At 37.1% G+C, this 21,248-nt stretch overlaps 2 protein-coding genes across 2 annotated transcripts in view; one reads left to right on the top strand and one right to left on the bottom strand.

Annotated features, from left to right (window-relative positions):
* The first annotated feature begins 5,717 nt into the window (after positions 1-5,717).
* The window catches only part of LOC149224891 (protein MOR1-like), a 251,649-nt gene continuing 236,118 nt past the window's right edge, over positions 5,718-21,248 (top strand). The window contains exon 1 of the mRNA XM_089386325.1: positions 5,718-6,385. Within this exon, the coding sequence (XP_089242451.1) occupies positions 6,226-6,385 (160 nt within the window). The 5' untranslated portion in view covers positions 5,718-6,225. The remainder of the gene's footprint in view (positions 6,386-21,248) is intronic.
* Positions 9,230-13,469, bottom strand: LOC149224892 (uncharacterized). The gene is made up of 4 exons (XM_089383689.1): positions 13,344-13,469; positions 13,161-13,173; positions 10,187-10,328; positions 9,230-10,058 (listed from the first exon to the last, which is right to left on the bottom strand). The coding sequence occupies exons 1-4, from the start codon at positions 13,467-13,469 to the stop codon at positions 9,596-9,598; spliced, it is 744 nt and encodes a 247-aa protein (XP_089239815.1). The 3' UTR covers positions 9,230-9,595.

Below are 21,248 nucleotides of genomic sequence, written 5' to 3'. Positions count from 1 at the left end.
AACTGGTCCATATCTAATCTTGGTCCATATCTAATCCTGATTTGGAAATTCTGTTAGCCAAACCATTTTGATCCCTGTAAATATGAGAATACACAAAAAATAAGAAGGAGAATAAGCCTTTGAGTTTCCATAAATATTCTAAGATAGGACTTAAGATGAGATTCCTGCACACTTAATCATGTTAAACCAATTTGCCACTAACATAAAGTCTTTATAAACTTGAAGCTAAATGCGCCCTTTTTCATTTACAAATACCATTAAATTTTTACATGCTAGAAGTTCAGCCTCATTATTTGTACCCAAGCCAAAACCCATTTTAGCATGAAAAGAATGAGTGTTAAACAAAAAGAGGACATAACCACCACCACTCTTGTTAGCCGATTCATTGGAAGTGCCATCAAAAAAAGCCCATGGCTTCGAGGGGTCCATGTATTCATTCACAAAAAATCTAGTAGGGCAGTGCCTTTTTCTTGTGGGAAATGGGTTAGAATTGCTAGAGCGTTAATGACTATTTGCTCAGGCATAGACACTGTATCCTGAAAATGATTTTATTGTGAGCTAGCCATACACCCTAGAAGATGATGAGTGGAAGGGCTTTATACAAGCGAGTTGTAGGGTTTGAGTGTCACACCTTTTAGACAACTTCTAGATCTTCCCAAACCCATCTGTGATTGGACCTTGTCATTGTTGTATCCACGTCGCAGACCTGCTTGAAGAAAGGGCATAACATAAATAGGTGTTTGACGCTTTCTTTTGCTTTTGCTCCCTTATAAAGGGAGCACAATCCCAAACCAATGGAGAAGCACTTTTGAATAGTATCCCAAGTGGGTACTTTCTATTGAATGAGACACCACATACACATTCTAGCTTTTAAAAGAAATTTGGATTTCCATAGAGCTCTCCATCATCACTTTAGTTAAACATGAACTACTTCTACACTCAAAATTAAAAATGTTTATGTTATATTTTTAGAATTATAATTTGTTAGGTTATATATATATATATATATATATATATATACATGATTTTTTAAATCATGAACATTTTATATAGATTAAGTGTGAGCTATGGAAATGTAGATAGTTATAGCAAACTATTAGAGTTTTCCTTGCATCATGAAGTTGGAGCCCATTACTACATTATTTCTTCTTTGTTTAGCTTAGTGCTAAAGCTTTTAACGGTGCTACATGGATAGAGATAAGATTATTGTTCACAAATGCTAGGAAATGTGTAATGACCCACCTATAGCTATAAATAAAATACAAGTATTAGCATACATACGAGACCTCCATACGATAGCTACATATGCATGGACCCGTATGTAACGCACTATATATATGATAAACCCTCAAACGAACATAAAATGTTAGTTTTAATGTTAAATTTTAATTTGTAAATTAAAATTTATGAAATTAATAAAATCAATTAATTAAAATTATAAATTAAATAAATTCATTAAAATAATAAATAAACTTTATCAAATCAAATTTAGATATTCGAATAAAATCACCAAATCAAATCAGATTTTGTTTTATAAAATTAACACGTATCAAAATTAGGACACGGAGATGGAGGGAGGCGGTGAACGGAGACTTAAAAGAAGGAAGGTTATCTTGAGAGAAAGGGGGGAAAGAATGATCAAGGGGCGGTTGGAGGAAGTACAGTTGAGAGGAGGAAAATTTGTAACACGAAGTTATCAACAGTAAGGACTGAGCCTTGTTTGTTCTGAAGTTTTTGGGCACGGGGGAACAGATTGCAGCAATTGAGAAGCATTCTGGACTGAGTACCTAGGTTGTACTTAGTTTGGCTGGGAGGTTATGGTCTTTTGGTAACGGGAGCGAGAGCTGGAGCAATTCTGAAGCCTCTTCATCCGCAGGAACCCAGGTAGGTACTTCTCATCAAATCAATTAATTTGATATATGAATTTTGGTATAATTTTAAAGCAGGTTCATGAAGATTTCATATTCTGTTTAGAGTAAATAGATGTTTAAATTATTTAGAGCATTAGAAAATGTGACACAACTGCTTTTGACTGAACATATCTAACAAAAAATTGATTTTTTTTCTCCCTTAATCAGGAATGATTTCATGGAGATAAGCCTTTTAAACCTATTAAACTCATGAATGAATGATATTTTAACGTCCATGATACTAAAAATAGTCTATGGGACCACCAACCTCCTTGCTTTTCACCTTTTGCAATTCATTCCTTTCTTACTCAAATTGATGATGAGTTGACCCAACCTTCTAACAATCCCCTCATTGGAAAGACAATGTCAAGGAACCGATGTTAACATATTGCAATAACTATCTCTGATGTCTTTGAAAGCATCACATTCCAAAACGAAATGTTTTTCCGATTCCACATATGACAATGAGAGGATGGAAGCATATTATTAATGGTCTAGAACTTATGATCAAAAGTTTAGGATTATGTTAAAATTGAGATAGCTCCTTACTTGGTACAAATATTTTTTTTATTAAATTTCAATCAATTACAACTTTAGATAGTTTTACACTACTTAATTTTTAGTGTGAGGAATTATACTATAATTTATATGACATTTACAAATGTTGGCTTTAAAGTTTTTAATATATAATATATACTATTTGTAGTAGTTTAATTGTTAAGCGTATTTTTTTGTTTATTTTCCTTTTCGGTAAAATTTCTAGATAATTTTGATTGAAATTCGGCAAATATTTCTTGTAATATTAAATTTTAGTGATGTAATTTGCAGAAATTGAGTGCTCTAGGATATGTTTTATACACTCAAAACCACATTTTAAACAATATAAATTCACCATCTTACAAAAAATTGTATCACCAAATTCCAACGAAAAAGGTAAAAATGTCTAATAATTAGACTACTCTTACAATTTGATTAATCTTGTAATGAGTTTTCTTTTAATTATTAGAATTTATTGATAACATAAAATTTATATTAGATGAATTTATTACTAGTTGAGATTACTTGGGTAAGGTTTGGATTTAAATCTAGTTTATTGTTGCTATAAACCCCCTCTAGTTATAGGTTCAAATCCAACTTACTACCACTGTAAATTGAAGGCCAATATCAATAGCCTGTAAGCTAGTACGTAGTAGGAAACTTATGGTTTTGTAAGGGCTGAAATGTTTGAAGACACACTCATAATGGGAAGACAAGGTCGCAATAATATGAGGCATCTACTCATTTAACCTTATCACAATAAGTCAAATGCTTCATCGAGAATTTCAATCCAAACCCAGAGAATACAAAACTTACTTCTCAACCATTATAGTGATTGCCTTTTAATATAATCCTAATTAATTTTGCAATGATATGAATTAATCCAAAAAATAAAAAAACTAAAATTATAACTAAAATTTATATTAAATATTTATCAAAATTATTTAAAAAATCATTTTTAAAATTATATTACTCTTTAAAAATATATATAGCAATTTTAAACTTTATCTTCAAAATATTTTCTCTTTTAAACATTTAAACATAAGATACAAATGTATGCATATATAATCTTATAGTTAAATAAAATATTTATAAAAAAATATTCAAATAAATATATATATATATATATATATATATATATATATATATATATATATATATATATATATATTCTTAAAGTTGATATTTTATATTTATTATTGGTATTTTTTAAATTACGCTGAGCATGTATTACTGAATAAAAATGAAACTTTATAGAATTATGTTTATTAGTTTGCCATTGGGGAACTAGATTAATTGCATAGCAATAAGTTTGAAGCCATGAACAAAATAAACCTAATATCTTATAATTCTGATCTAGGTAGTAGAGTTTGTATTTGTCTAAATCATTATAAAATAAGACATAACTAAAAATAGTAGCAAAGCAGTCTACAAAGTGATCTGGAACTCAAAAATCCTATAATAGAGACCATAATTAATCGATGAGAGAATCCAACTAGGTGGCTTCGAGAGTCTATTCTTCATCCTCACTATGGTGGAGGTCTAGATTGATAAGTTTATTGGCCAACATTGCAACTTTGTTATCCAATTTGTTGACCTATTTCTGCAGAGCATCTACGTAGGGGAGCATTTCCTCTTAGGCTTCACTTTGCTCTACTAAGACTTTGCCCATTATAGTCTTTATTTGCTAATGTAAATCAATTGTTTGTATGTATTGGGTTTGTCTAAGTGTGTGTTTGTTGTGTCTAGAATCCATTGCCTAATATTCTCCTCCGCCTTTATGTCTCATGGGAACTTGCATTCTACTCATGCCTCTCTTTACGCTAAATTCCATATCTTGTAAAGCAAACCAAGAGGTACATTCCCAATATTGACAAGCAAATGCCTCCACATTGGCTTGGAATTTAGTGTGAGGAGGGTCCTTTCTCCTAATAGGACTGTGACGAGGCATAATTGCAATAGGAGAAATTGAAGGGAAGGTGACAAAGGAAAGGTATGTAGGGAAGAGGGAGACCAATGCCAATGAATACACCTATCAAAATCGCAATAGAACAGGTAACATGAGATGAGTGAGGTCAAGGACCAATCCTAGGATAAGCGTAGGTTAGTTAAGAGGAATCGAGCCAAGAAAGAAATGAGCTGGAGGAAGAGGAGGACGAGAGGTTTGAGAGAGAAAAGAGGATAAGAAAAACCACCCTAAAAAACAGTGAGACAAGTGGAAACCATGAAAAATCTAGTGAGAAAAGAGGAAACTTACCCAAATTATACAACATGGGAGGTAACCAACAAAGAGTGCAAGTCTTTTGCACATTCCAAGCTATGAATATATCATTGTCTGCATCCTCAATGCCACAATACAACCACCTTTGGTAAAATGATATTCGAACACAATTAAAATCATCACAAAATATATGACAAATTTGGTAAAACTAACCTTAATAACTCCCAACAACTATGTAACACACATGAACTCATATCTCACCATTGTATTTATTTCTTCAAAATTTTCTATTAACATAAAATATTACATTTTCTTATTAAAACTCATATCTCGCCATTGTATTTACTTCTTCAATTTTTTTTATTAACCTAAAATATTACATTTTTTTATTATTCATCAATTAATTAGATATACATTTATTTTAAATGTATATATAACGATATTTAAATAATTGATAAATTCACAAAATATCTATATTATATTGGTTGTAAAGCACATTATTATTCTTGGTCGAAAACGTTATAGTTGTTTCTCTAAAGTAACACTCAAATCTCCCACTACATGGCTTTTGTTTATTTTTTTCTTTCCCTTCAATTTCAAGCAAGACAACACGAATCTTCCAAAATGTTCCAAACACTTGTTTGAAGACCCACTCCATACCCACATATAAAAAGTAAAAGAAAAGAACGAAAATAAAATTTGCCTTGCTTTCAAAAGAAATAACTCGAGAAAACCAAATTTACAAGGACCCAATGGTGGTCCCAAGCAAATCAAAGAGCGGAACATATTGCCCAGCGTCTCTCCGGGCAGCTCCCGTGTGCCTCACCCAATCTCGGGCAGCGGACACAGCTAACCAGTAGGCACACCACTTCGTGCTTTGCGGTGTACTGCTCGCCCGTGTCACTTTATAGATTGATGACGTGTCAGACTAATATTGGAGGCTTTTCATTGCAACCGGACGTAGTCGGTAATATTTTTCCGTTCTCCAGATTGGGATTAATTAAAGCGAGATATCTCTGTCCGCTGGCCTCAGGTATCTCTCTCTTCTCCGTATCACGGCTGCAGGTAAATATTGTTCACTTTTTTTCTAATCGGACGGGTAGGAGCCTCCTTCGAGCCTGGCCCACATTTCTCACTGTTCGATACGGGAGCCACGGTCAGATCGTTAAGTCACGAGGTCCTTAGTATTAAACTCTGCGATTCTGGTTCAGTGTCTCTGTGAAGGACTCAAATATCGTTCCGAGCTCGGACCTTCTGCTCCGATTGCCATTTCGTTCTTCAATCTGCGGTGGATCTGCGGTTTAAAGTCGGATCCGACGGAACAGGCATTTTCGCTAGTAATTCCGGACACTGAATTTTTTCGGAGCCGAAATTAGTTGTCTTTTGCGCAATTCGGAGCGAATACCATAGGGTTTGATGTGCATTGTTGCAGATCGGAATTGAATCCTTGAAATTGTGTTTAGCGGGCTTTCTGAGCAAATTTTGATGTCTTGGAGATTAAATTAGAGGTCGGAGCGTAGGATTTGTGCTGTCCTTTGTAAAGATCCGGCTAAAGCAATGTCCGAGGACGAGAAATTACTGAAGGAAGCGAAGAAGCTACCATGGGAAGACCGGCTTTCTCACAAGAACTGGAAGGTTCGAAATGATGCCAATATTGACCTTGCGTCTCTCTTGGAAACCATTAAAGATCCAAAAGATCCCCGCCTTAGAGAATTCGGTACGTTTCTGGGCAAATCCAACCATCCTCAATGTCAATTTAATTGTCCTTGATGGCGTGATAATCGAATCTTGTGTTCAGCCTTTCACTACATTCGTCTGTACTGGAAAATGCAAATGTAGCACGAAATTATGTAAGATGTGGGCTATTTCTCACTCTGTTCAATGAAGATATATCATATATGCATTAGCTGCTTCTTTAAATCCCTGTAATGAAGAGTAAATCGAATCTCATTTTTCACTCGTCCACTATCATCTCCCGCAGTAGCAGAAAATGCAAATGAGGAACGGAATTATGCACAGCTGACGGCCATTTCTTAATTCGTTAAATTTTATATGCATTGGCTGCTCTCTTTAAATCTCTGCAGTGGTTGTCGATCGAGTTTTGCTTTCTCTCTTCCACTATATCCGCCGTAGTGGAAAATGCAAATGACCTTGGAATTGTGTAGCGGACGGCCTCTCGTCACTTTTAAGATGATTTTTATATGCATAAGCTGCTTCTTTAAGTATCTGCGGTGCAGTGTCAAGTGAATCTTGTTTTCACTCTTCCATTACATCCTGCAGTAGTGTAAAAAGGCTATGGGGTATGAAATGATGTAAAGCTACGGGCCACTTCTCAGTGTTTGTTTTAAAACAATATTCATTTACTGTTTCTTTTTCTTGGATTCTCTCTCGCATCTTATTAAAAAACTCGAACTAATATATTTATTTAGCTGATTGCCTACTCTATATATATTACTTTTTCTGTACATTAATCCATCTGAGAATATCTGTTGTAATTTAATTATAGATGTAGAGACCATGAATAGTGTGTCAAATATTGTATTTGATAATGTTAAGGCAAACAGTAGCAGTAAACCAGCTTGCAAGTCTTCTTACGTTGATTTTGCTTTCGCTCTCGCTGATGGAGCGCTAAATCAGTAGTTAGGTTACTTTCAAGCAAACCTAATGGGGGGAGAGAAGATCAGCAGTAGACTATTAGACATTTTGAGCACAAAGACAACCCACGCAATCAAGCACCGCGGCCTTGTAATTTATCAATTTATTTTGTCAACTTACTTGAAGAGACCCCTTAACCCTTATACGGATTGTGAAACATTAACATAAACTCGACCATCCAATGACATACGACGATAGCTTTCAGTTTCTTTCATCTCTCATGGCGAATATCTATATCTAATCTTGAAAGATGATTATCCCATGCTAGGATTGATAGAATTAGAATTATTAAGAGAGCTCCCTCGGAGTAAGCATTGAGTTGCATTTTTTTGGTTGATCTTGGACTGGGCATTGCATCAAATTCATAAGTGACTTGATTCACAATTTTAGTCATCATGTCAGATCGAGGATGGCAGGTAGAGTTAATTGAAGCTGTGTCTATGTTACAGATCGAAAAGATACATGGAAACATAGAAACATAATGGGAGGGAGGCCATTATCATTCATTTTATTTAATAGGTTCTGGAAAGGTCTTGAAAGTTTTCAACATTTTCCACATTTTTTGCCTGAAAGGTTCAATGATTTATTTCAATCAAAAGCTCACAAGCAGAGGCAACCTGTGCAATGGGACAACTTCTTTGAAGAAAATTAAAGTTTTGGATGCATCTTCGTGTTTATTACAAACCATAGAATGCATGATCATAGTAAAATGCAACAGACATGGATGCACAACTTTAGTCATCATGTCAGATCAAGGATGGCAGGCAGAGCTAATTGAAGCTGTGTCTATGTTATAGATCGAAAAGATACATGGAAACATAGAAACATAATGGGAGGGAGGCCATTATCATTCATTTTATTTAATAGGTTCTGGAAAGGTCTTGAAAGGTTTTCAACATTTTCCACATTTTTTGCCTGAAAGGTTCAATAATTTATTTCCATCAAAAGCTCACAAGCAGAGGCAACCTGTACAATGGGACAATTTCTTCGAAGAAAATTAAAGTTTTGGATGCATCTTCGTGTTTATTACAAACCATATCATGCATGATCATAGTAAAATGCAACAGATATAGATGCACAACTTTAGTCATCATGTCAGATCGAGGATGGCAGGTAGAGCTAATTGAAGCTGTTTCTCTGTTATAGATTGAAAAGATACATGGAAACATAGAAGCATAATGGGGGGGAGGCCATTATCATTCATTTTATTTAATAAGTTCTGGAAAGGTCTTGAAAGGTTTTCAACATTTTCCACATTTTTTGCCTGAAACGTTCAATGATTTATTTCCATCAAAAGCTCACAAGCAGAGGCAACCTGTGCAATGGGACAACTTCTTTGAAGAAAATTAAAGTTTTGGATGCATCTTCGTGTTTATTACAAACCATAGAATGCATGATCATAGTAAAATGCAACAGATATAGATGCACAACTTTAGTCATCATGTCAGATCGAGGATGGCAGGTAGAGCTAATTGAAGCTGTGTCTATGTTATAGATCGAAAAGATACATGGAAACATAATGGGAGAGAGGCCATTATCATTCATTTTATTCAATAGGTTCTGGAAATATCTTGAAAGGTTTTCAACATTTTCCACATTTTTTGCCTGAAAGGTTCAATGATTTATTTCCATCAAAAGCTCATAAGCAGAGGCAACCTGTGCAATGGGACAACTTCTTTGAAGAAAATTAAAGTTTTGGACGCATCTTCGTGTTTATTACAAACCATAGAATGCATGATCATAGCAAAATTTAACAGATGTAGTATTGTTACCTCTTTAAATTCCAGGTAAACCCAACCCAAAATCCATGCTTATGTGATCTGAACTTGTGATGATCCATATAGTTCTTGTAAGGATTAGTATTTATCAGTGTTGATAATATCGGTATCGGGAAAATATCGGCGAGGGTCCAGAAAATATCTTATCGGCAATATCGGCGAAAATATCGGCAAAATATCGGCAAATATCGGCAAGCATAAAAAATGCATAATATATTCATTTTTTTCAGATTTTTAAACATATAAAGCAATAACAACATGAAATAAACACATTGGCACATAAATATGAAGAAAACACTGATATATATGATGTCAAATAGAAATGATATATCAAAGGCGATACCAAATCGTGCTAATCCCTGATAATTGTCCATTCAAGGACTCAAATGTGGAGAACCAATACAAAATAACATCACATATAATAATAAAAGTATCTCATCATCATGAGTTACATGTAGCATAACAAATAAAACTAGCAGCTATCTATCTAGTATCTACTGCCCTCTCCCCCTTTTACGGGAAAAAATGATGGGCTGTTTGCCAGGCCTGCCCCTAGTAGTAGAAGGCCCTGACACTGCCTCTGCACCTAATGTCAAATAATGAGTGCTAGGCATGGAGCTATGCTCTCCTATATCTATAGCAGATGGTGTTGATGCTGATGCTCCCGCAGTGTCCTCCTCCTCCTGCTCCTCTTGCTCCTCCTCTAAGTGTTGCTGCTCCTCTGACTCCGAGTCCTCCTCTTGCTGCCCCTGCTCTAATGGATCATCTGCCACTGGCTCTAACCATGAAGGTGACTCCTCCAATATGGGCTCCTGAGACTCCACCCTCCACGGAGACAATACATCAATATTGTCTAAGGAAATGGCATATGGATCCACTGGTGATTCTATTTGCCTCACTCGAAGTCGGATGTTGTAATGCACATACACCAAATCGTTGAGGCGTGCGAACTCCAACCTGTAAGAGTGTCAAAAAAAGTAATGAGTCTTGACTCTTGACTCTTGACACTTGAAGGTCATAAATTAAAAATTAAAAATTACAATAAGTGTAATTGCTCAACTGAAGGCTTGAGTTCAAAGTTATACCTGTTGCGCTTTTTGGCGTGTATTTTCTCAAATACACTCCAATTGCGCTCACACCCTGAAGAGCTACATGTTTGACTCAAGATTCGTATAGCCAATTTTTGCAAATTTGGTGCCCTTGCACCATAGCTTCGCCACCAAAGATCTACAACAAAATAATGAAATAAAAAATTCAAAAACTTAAAAGTTAAAAGTTAAAACATAATTAAATTCAAATTTCTAATTTCTAATGAGTGATGACTTGTCACTTACGTGGCATGAAGAGGGCCCTTTCCTTAATGGCATCATCAAAGCCAAATAGGCCAACACAATCCTGATAACACTGTACCTCGCGCTTGATTTTGCTACGAAGCTCAGAATCAGGTACCATCCTCTGAATACAGGAATGGAGCCCTTCCATCACCTCGCCATCAAAATCAAAGTTGCATTTGTATGCAAATGCAGGGTTGAGGAAGAGTGCTGCTGCATGAATGGGTCGATGAAGCATCCCTGTCCACCGACTATCGATCACATCCCATAACATCATCTGCCTATTAAGGCCAGCAGAACCCTTGTCTGCATAATAGGAACGAATGGCCTCCTTGGCCCTATCCATGCCCTCATACAAATAAGGCATTGCAGGCTTCTCTCCATCCACCAATCTAAGAACCTTTACTATAGGTTCGCTAACTGCACATGCTTCTTGTACTCCACGCCAAAATGTCTCAGAGTACACCATTTTTGCAATGGCTCTCCCATCAGGTCTCCTGCTGTATCTACAATTACGCCAATCATCAGACACAAACATTTGCTTCAACTCGAACTGACATCGAAGCAAAGACTGAAGAGTAATAAAGGTTGTGGCAAAACGTGTGATGGCAGGACGCCGCAACTCCTTGTTTCTAGTGAACCTCCTCATAAGGCTAAAAACAAAAGCATGGTTATAAATAAACTTGGGGATGCTCCTAGCCATATCAACTGCCTCCTTGATGAAGGAGAGTTTCCCCATATCCTCAAGCAACAAATCAAGACAATGCGCTGCACATGGAGTCCAGAACAATGTGGGATGCCTCTCCATAAGCATTCTGTCGGCAGACACATAATTAGCTGCATTGTCTGTTATGACTTGCACCACATTCTGCACACCAATCTCCTGAATGAACCCATCTAACAACTCACATATCGTTGTTGCATCTTTGATATGTTCTGATGCATCCAACGATTTAATAAACATGGTACCTTTAGGACAATGTACCAAGAAATTTAGAAGGGTCCTACCCTTCCTATCTGTCCAACCATCAGACATCACTGTGCATCCAGTGACTTCCCATGTCTTTTTCAACTCCGCCAATCTAGAGTTGATGTCCTGTTTTTCTGCTTGAAGAATTGGCCCCCGCAACTCCTCATATGTGGCACTTTTGTACCCTGGGCCCACAACAGCAATAGCATCACACATTGGTTGCCAAAATGGATTGGTTTTTGTGATGCTGAGAGGTAAGTCGCTCCAAAAAATACACCTCCCCATGACTCTATCTGCTTCTTGCTTCTCCTTTTTTTTAACAAGCGATTTTATGCCAGGTTGTGCTCCAGCTTCTGTTCGTGGAACAAAAAATGATGACCTCGCATTCACACTAGCAGTAGCGCTAGCATGTGATGGTGTGCCAGTTGTGGAGCCCCTCCCACTAGGGCCAGTAGGGCCACTACCCTCAACATCAAAATCAGGAGAAGATATCCCGAAAGATCTACCTGCACGTTCAGCTTTGTTTCTTTCCGCCTCTTCCTTCTTTCTGTCCTTTTCTTCAATTGCCTCAAGAGCTTTTCGTATAAGCTCTGGACTAGAAACTTCACAAATGCCAACATCATGTCCAGTGAGTCTAGCAAGATGGTATTTCAGTCGTGTAACCCCACCTGTCATCTTGGTCCCACACAATTTGCATGCAAGATATGCACGATTTGTCCCACCATCAGGGATCCCATACTCCCAAAATGGGTCCAAGTTTTTTGGCATATTTGTATTTTGTAGTGGGCTAACTCAAAAGGAAACCTACAGCACCAAAAAAAAATTGGAATTAGTAACTTAATAAGTAATACGAAATTACAAATAAGTTAATAACCACATCATTTTACAAAACAACATCCTTATCTCTTAGATCAGTGGAGGAAAGAAATTTTATTTCTGAGATTTTGCAATTTGTGATTGATCATTGATCATTGACCTCTCTGATTTAAACTCTGCTGCATAATTTTATTTCTGATACAGCCAATGGTGAATGGTTTTTAACTTTTTATTATCTATAATTCAAATTTCAGAGACAGCTCCCAGCCTAGATTAAATAAATTTTAAAAAATGTAATATATAACCCTTGTTTTTTTAATATATAAAATTCTTAAGAAAATGACAGTTAATTTGTTTTTATTATTTTCAAGCTCTGGAATTTAAATGTTTGATTCTTATGCTGTGGGGGAGTCGAGGCAGAACTTTCAGAACATTCTAATATCTATGCTTCCTTTATAAATATGCTGTAGTTCGTCTCTCATTATTATTTTAACTTGAGATATTAATCACAGGTTCTGAAAATTATTGGAAAATTAGAGAATTGTATTTGCTGGACTAACTCTGTGATTGCAGGCAGACAAGATGGAAAACAAGGCTCAAATGAAAGAAAAACCTGTGTTTACAGGTGAAGGTAAAAATTTGGGACTGTAGGTGCATTTGAGATATCTCTGTGTTATATTGAGACAAGAGTAGACAACAGATAATAACTCCCAACTGGAATAATAGAAGAACTGTTTAAATTTTTTTCACAATTGAAAGTTATTGTATAGGAGTCTACAAAAGTGTCTAGAAGCCCTCCAACGACAAGCACTAGCCATCCTCTTGAAGTCGGCCTCCAAACAACGAGAAGAACTCATGTCGGCTCACCTCAAATATTTAATAGACACCCCTATTTGAAAAAGTTCAGGTCGGCTTATTTATGGGACAAACCACTATATATACGTGGGCAGGGTCTCTGCATTTACACCGTCAAAAATTCAGATATACGGTTATACCTATGAGATTTTCGGATGGATGTAACAGTGATAAGTTTGGAGTCTGGACCTTTATTACAGAGAAGTAATTCGGATCTCTGTTTTGGGTGGATAGATACATTCAAGATCTCTGTTTTGGGTGGATAGATACCTGTTCTCGGCAGCCAAACCCTCCTTCGCAGCGACCGGTTCCGTCTCCAGCGATCACAAAAACGAAATGACGTGACTCTAAAAACTCATAAACCGTTTTATACAGGCCGCCGGCGATATTTGCCATCGTCTCGCGATATTTTAGAAAATATCGCCGATATATCGGAATTCTCGCGAGAAATTAAAAACAGGCAAATATCGCGATTTTTCGGGGGCGATATTTCGGCTCGCCGAAAATATCGCGATATTTGCGAATATCGCCGATATTTCGGCGATATTATCAACACTGGTATTTATAGATATTTTGCTGTTTCTAACTGGAATCCAGGCAAACATGAGATATTTACCCACCTCTTTAGTCATTCTTAGTAGAAAATAAAGCTTCTTTGAACATTTGAGGGTTTTGTCTCCCCCAAAATGTCCATAAAAGCAATAGCATGTGCTTCGTGGATACTCACTTCCTCATGGCACCTTAAGAAATGTGCAATTGCTTTCCATGAAATATGTATGTTTTATGCACAATATTGTTTATGTAGGCACTCCTGCCTGCGGTAACCAGGTCTTTGCTAGAGCAAAAAATTTCTTCAAAGTACGGGTTATCCTTATAAGCAATAAGCATCCTTGAAGTGCTCAAACATAAAATCCTTATTGGTGATAGTTATTAACAAAATCCTCTGTAGATGCAATGTATCTGCTGCCATATCAGTTTTGCCTGCCTTGTGCTTGATAACAAAACTAAATATTTGCAAATGATTGAGCAATTTATCATGACAAGCATTGAATGTCTTGTGTTACTTCGAGCTTGGTGATTTTCATATAGCATCAACTACCTAGACAACAAATATTGTCAATAGGGAGCTTGGAGAGCAGAGAAGAGGCCTGGATTTGGTTTGAGCTTGCTTGTGAGTTGGAGATTGATTTCATTGAGTGCTGGGATTGTTCTTGTGAGAACAAGCATTGTAATTTCATCTTGATTTTCCAGATTAATACAATATAGTAGTGGGGTTTTGCGCTGTGGCTTTCCCCGGATATTTATTGTGTTATGTGCCCTTGATGTTCTTCCTTTTGTCAATTATTGTTTGCTCTATCTTTATGGGCTTCCGCTGTAAAGAATAGAAGTAGATTCTTGTCTCTTGCTTTAGCAAATTGCATTAGCTTGTGAATCTATATGATTGTCTACATGGTATCAGAGCTGAGAACGTTATATTAGAGGAGATTTCGAAGTTTTGGGCTGTGAGTATGCAAAGCAGATCTGAAAATTTTTGTGCAACATTTTCAGAAACAAATAGCAGGTCTGGATTCCTTGCGAAAAAATACCCAAATTCAAAAAAACATCGACCAAATTGGAGTTCGGATGAGGGAGATATCGTTGATTTAAAATAAGCTATTTTTCCAGAAAATTTTGTGACGACAGGATAGATGAAACAGATTGGTGTGCTAGCCAAGAACCTGTATGCACTTGAGGTACAAGATGCATGCCAAGCCTTGAGGAGCAAGGCAAAGATTAGAGATTTGGTGGTTGAGAGGGAGAGTAAATTACCTCTCAACATGCAGCCCCAGAAGAAGCCTCTGAAGCAGCTTCAGGAAGTTGTGGAGCAGCTACAACTAGAGAAGTTAAGAGGAGACCGAGTGGAGAGATCCACTCAGGCAGTCTTAGACAATTATGGAGCAACCACAGTCAGAGAAGCCGAGAGGAGACCGAGTGGAGGCATCTAGTCATGCAGAGACCTCTAGTAGGGGGAAATTTCAAGCCAAACGGGCAGAGGGATCACATGCAGCCATACCTCTAGGTCCATTTAGTGGTTTTATCTCATGGATCGTACCTTGCTATAGAAGCCCAAAGTACATAGTAGTGGGAGGAATCAGTGGGATTGATGCAGTGAGAGATCAGAGTGATAGAGGCTAGAGCAGTCAGATATTGAAGAGTGTAGAGAGGGTTGACAACAGTGCAGAAAAGTGGAGTCAACAAAAGCGCAAAGTTTTCAGTCGACAGAGGCAATAGTAGTCAGAGAATTTGATGACAAAGGCATCATTTTGATTTAGGTTGGATGATTTTTTGTTTTTGGAGTTGCTATAGCAACAACACTAGAGAGAAGTGTTGCATGCAGAACATTCCAAAGGTTCAGGATTAGGATCGAGTTGAATTCCTTTCTTGTTGAGAGAGAGTGTTGAAAATAGCAACAATAAATGATAAAAATAGAATCTAGAAATTCTAGTTTAATTTGTCCTTGAATTAAATTGAGAATTAAAATCAAATTCTATTCTCATAGCAATTTGTAATAGTTAACTAGAGTGAGTTGACTTAGTTAACTTAGAAATTTCGAGTTTGAAGTCTTTCTGAAGTCATGTATATGTTCTCCCTATATTATAGTGGTCCAAAATGAGTTAAATATGAGTTGTAATTAGTTAACTCAGTTTATTGAGTTAAGTCCAGTTAAATTAGTTCCAAATTGTTTGAGGAACTAATAGTGAGTTAACACTCAGTTGATGCATTAGTGCACTCAACTAGTGCTACTCCAGTGAATTGAAGATTCCCTCGTTGGAAACTCATGCATGTCGATTTTGAGAAAGACCCAGTTGAGACTAGAGTGCAGGGACAGTGTACTATTTGTTGTATAATTCGCTGAGTTGTATAGATGGTGCATGCAATCAAGAACTGAACCTAGAAGGGATTGCGCAATTATGGATGAGGAATTTCCCTTTAAATACGGGCTAATTATCTCGGGAATTGTGCAAAGAATTAGAAGCTTGGAGGAACACTCAGTTGATGCATTAGTGCACTCAACTAGTGCTACTCCAATGAATTGAAGATTCCCTCATTGGAAACTCATGCATGTCGATTTTGAGAAAGACCTAGTTGAGACTAGAGTGCAGGGACATTGTACTATTTGTTGTATAATTCGCTGAGTTGTATAGATGGTGCATGCAATCAGGAACTGAACTTAGAAGGGATTGCGCAATTATGGATGAGGAATTTCCCTTTAAATACGGGCTAATTATCTCGAGAATTGTGCAAAGAATTAGAAGCTTGGAGGCTTGGAAATTTGGCTAACTATTGGTCAAAGGAAGTCATCAGGCGGAGGATAGTAAATGCTTGTGCAGGTTAAGCTCAAGGTTGAGCAGAGCATATTGTATTTATCCAAATTCTTTGACCAAGGGCACAAGGAAATAGGGAGCTTGGAGAGCAGAGAAGAGGCTTGGATTTGGCTTGAGCTTGCTTGTGAGCTAGAGATTGATTTTACTGAGTGTTGGAATTGTTCTTGTGAGAATAAGCATTGTAATTTCATCTTGATTTTCTTGATTAATACAATAGAGTAGTGGGGTTTTGAGTTGTGGCTTTCCCCAGATATTTATTGTGTTATGTGCCCTTTATGTTTTTCATTTTGTCGATTATTGTTTGCTCGATCTTTATGGGCTTCTGCTGTAAAGAGTAGAAGTAGATTCTTGTCTCTTGCTTTAGCAAATTGCATTAGCTTGTGAATTTACATGATTTTCTACAGTCCTCCACCCAATCACTGAGATCTCACTCTCATCGTGTCTTTGTGCTCCAGAAGTCTTTTGTGTCTTCTCCCTTAGCTTAGCCTTTCTTTTATAAGTTTGAGTTATTGATTGAATCGAGAACCCTAATCTCCAAAGTGATTGATGGTTGAGATTAGATCTCAACATCACTTGAGATTGATGGTTGAGATCCATCTAATTCATTAATGCAAAAACTTTTGCATATCATTAGATTAACTCACTTTATCTCATAAAAGTAAATTACCCTAATCACTAAAGCAATTGCTAAGGTTAAGGGTCTATTAGGCAACGTACACATGCCTAGACACTTAGGCTTGCGCAGAAGTATTTGCCCAAGCTACAAACCTAAACACTCCCTCTTAGCAAGAGAGATACTTCATGAGGAGCCACATGGAGTTGGCTGTCCCTCTGGTCTTGGCACAAAGTCCCATGCATCATTCTTACTATGACTTTCCACCAAACCACTTGGTTTGCTTCCTTGTCAAGGACTCTACTCCCCAATGCCATGAAATTTGGAAACTTCTTCGGAGATTTTCTCTCTTTGAATGTGCTCTTAGGAGCTTCCACATGCTCCTGAGCATCCCTCAATGTCTTCTCAAACCACCTGGGTCTCCCGACAGAACTGGAAGGAGTTAATGACTCATTCCCACTTAAAGGTTGAATCCTTGAATTGGAAGCCTTTGCATGTTGCTCTACCTTTGGAGCAATGTTACTTGGGAGCGGGAGCGGGAGCGACCATTTTCTGAAGCTCCCAGTTTGGGAGCGAATCCGGGAGCGATTTTTTAAAAATATATATATATATATATATATTTTATATTTTTTAATTTTTGATACATATATGTCAACAAAAACATGTAGAATGATGAATTAGATATAAAAAACATAGATTGATCATTGAACCATATCACATCAATCATCTAGAAATTATAATCTTCATCAACCATGTCCACAAGTTAGTAAAATACATATTACAACTGCAACATATTGAGTCTTGTGAATCATGATTCATCAAATTCAATCTTAAAGTTTCAATTTCAAGCTTTCAAAATTGAAAATTCAATATATAACATTTATCATCATTGATCACCAAAGTTGTACTTGTAAGCTAAGTTTAACCATTACAAGAAGTAATATCTTAGATATTTCTAAGTCCTAACTTCTAACTGTTAACATGAAATGAAATGTTATAAAATGAAACATGAATAATGAAATGAAATGAAACAACTTTAGTCTTTCATGAAGCATCATATTCATAATTCACAATCATTACCAATGAGTTATAATTGCCAACTTTAAACTTCAAATTTTCATTGTCACAGTCATATATTGTTTACAAAAAATATCATTATGACATGAAAGAGTCAAGAGTCAAGAGTCAAGGACTCAAGACTCAACAGTTATGAAAACTAATAGAAACTAGAAAAGACAAGTAAATTGTAAATCTACATGTGGCCCTTGCCACGATATTCTCCAGGAGTATAAGCAGGTCGTGGTGGTCTTCTAGGAGTCTCCTGCACAGACCGACGACTAGAACTAGAAGGCACATGCCCTCCACGTGAGGGTGTAGATGGAGGTGGCGACAGCAAAGGAACAAGACTCGGACCTCGAGCACTGCTACTGGATGGTGGAGGTGGAGGTGGCATGGCTGCTGTAGCTGCAGCTGCTTCATCTTCATCCCTTATAAGTTCCTCTTCCAGTTCTTCAAGATGCACTATATCATCCTCCAAATTGTCATCCTCTGGGTGATTGTCCCAAATTTTATATGTGGGATCCTCATAAGCCCGATCACAGTAATAACTTAACAACCTCAAGTTGTAGTGCACATAAACCAAGATTTCTGCTCGGTTTTCATCGAGTCTGTTTCTTTTCACATTGTGTTTGAAGCTGTAGGTGCTCCAACACCTCTCTGCAGAAGAAGTATTCACAACTTGTGATAGAACTTTTTTTGCCAATTTTGGCAAAAGTCCATGGCCGCCATATGTTTCCCACCATGTGAGAGCATCAAATCTGTCTCTGTCTTCCATTGCATGGAAGATACCAAACAAACCAGTGCCACTGAAGTATTTGCCTATTTCAAGGTGCACAGCTGCACATTCCTCCCTGTCAGGTATCAACTTTTCTAATGCTTGCAAATATCCACTAGTTACCTCTGCATCTAAATGGGGTTTGGTCCTAATCCCACCCCCTGGTGCAGGTTGGCCCAACCAAGATGTAGAGTAGTATTTTGGCGTAAGGATATACGCCAAGCAATGTAGTGGAAGATTAAGTCTATTCCACCGTTCACACACACAATCATGAATCAGTTTGTACAAGTCGGGATCTCTGTTATGAACAATATCTTTTATTTGCCCCAACATGGTATCCATCTGCTCATACACCTTGCCAATCACTGGTTTGTCTGTATCTGCAAACCGAATCATGTGATAAATGGGCTTGGTGAAATCCAATACTTGCCTCACACTTGTCCAAAGCTGACCATCAAGAGCAGCCTCCTCCACCAGTTCAAAACCTCGCCTGTCAGCTGCATTTGTAGCCCTTTCCTTTAAGACCTGCCAATGTGGACTTGATACCATGCTAGCCAATGACTCTCTAACCTTCAAAAGGCGCCTGAAGGTGAGGTAATAGCTACCAAATCTAGTCTTCGCAATCTTCAACAACTCCAATCTCGAGTGACTGCAGAAAAGGCCATGGGTATTGCTATGATTTGTAATAAATTTTATCATTTGTTTGCCTTTCTTGTACAAATCGCCAATCCATTTGTATTGTGCATTTTTGTTCTTGACAACATCATGCATCAGAAGGTTCAATGTGTGAACCAAACATCCAAACCAAAATATGTTGGGGTATTTATCCTCAATAATTGCTCCCGCTGCCTTACAATTAGGAGCATTATCAGTGATGACTTGGATGACATTGTATGGCCCAATACGGTCAATTGTTTCAAGTAATGCTTCTGCAATGTTGATGGCGGTCCTGAACTTGTCTGAGTAATCATGTGCAGTTAGAAAGATGGCACCACTGACAGACATAGCAAGAACACTTATCAATGGCTTTCCTTTTATATTTGTCCATCCATCAGATACAATGGACACCCCATGGTCAGTCCAAGAACTTGTCATTCTATTCAAAGAATGTGATATTTTTGCTTTTTCATGATCAAGTCCAATGGTTCTTGCCTTGTCATACCCAGGGCTCTTGTATCCTTTAGGGGCATCATTTATGGCAGAAACCATTTCGTGCCAATAAGGTGAGCGAAGAACATTGAATGGTATCCCACATGCATAGAGAAACCTGTAAACCTTTGAATCCACATCATTCCTACACCCTTCATCAAGGAAATCTGATATGGTTCTACGCCTTAAACCTGATGACCCTGTGCCTCCATATCCACTGCCTTGGGAGGATGCTAAAGGAGTTCTTTGTGCTTGTGATTGTGAGCTTGGTTCAAAGAAACCCCTTGATTTTTTTGATTTGTATTGGGCTTCCTCCTCTTCCCTTATGTATTTGGCTCTATCCGCTGCTGACACCGCTGGACAAGTTTTGATTCCTATTTGTTTGTCTCCATCCCATGGCCTTTTCCCGCAGAGGTGTTTTCTGGCACGGGTGTATGAACCTGTGTAATCATTGTTGCAATGGGGGCAATGAAATTTAGTGGTTCCACCCCCTCTCCCTGCTTCAGGCCTGTTAACATATTTCCACAATGGGGTTTGGTCTTGTTTAGTTTTTTGAGAGTCATGTTCACCCTCCTCCAGCTCCTCCTCACCGGGGTTTTCATCAAATCCACTTTCTCCAGCTTCTTCATCCCCCTCTTCATTTTGGCCCCTCCGTTTCCTACTCTCCAGCACCATAATAACCATAAAAGGGACCAAGAAGATGAAAATGCCAAGAAATATAGCCAGGTCCATGATGCTTGATATTTGTAGGCTTTTGAATTTGCAAATTAATTTAATTTATTTAGATTAATTAATTTAATTTAGATTCATGATTTTTTTACTAAATATAGTTAATAAACTAAATTAAACTAACTAAATTACTACCTAACTAAATTAAACTAACTAAACTAACTAAATTACTAAGTTACTTACCTCTTTGCAGGCTTGCTCCTTGCTCCTCGGCACTTGCTCCTCGTTTCTCCTCGCTCCTTTGCTCTTGCTCTCATTCAAGTGATAATGAAATTTTTGTTTGCCCCATTGAGTTTTTAAAACACACACACACACATATATATATATATATTTATTTTTTATTTTTTATTTTTTATTTTTTATTTTTTATTTTTATTTTTTTAATTTTTTAATTTTTTTAATTTTTTTTTTAATTAATTAATTAATTTATTTATTTTTTTTCGTTTCGTTTCGCGTCCGCGGCTTTTTTCCCGCCCGGATCACTC

Source organism: Pinus tabuliformis, chromosome Q (assembly GCF_031772625.1).
Source record: "Pinus tabuliformis cultivar Carrire ecotype Pingquan chromosome Q, CPIR1, whole genome shotgun sequence".
Classification (NCBI taxonomy): domain Eukaryota; kingdom Viridiplantae; phylum Streptophyta; class Pinopsida; order Pinales; family Pinaceae; genus Pinus; species Pinus tabuliformis.
The sequence above is the reverse complement of the archived record's forward strand: the minus strand, read 5'-3'. Positions and strand labels throughout refer to the sequence as shown.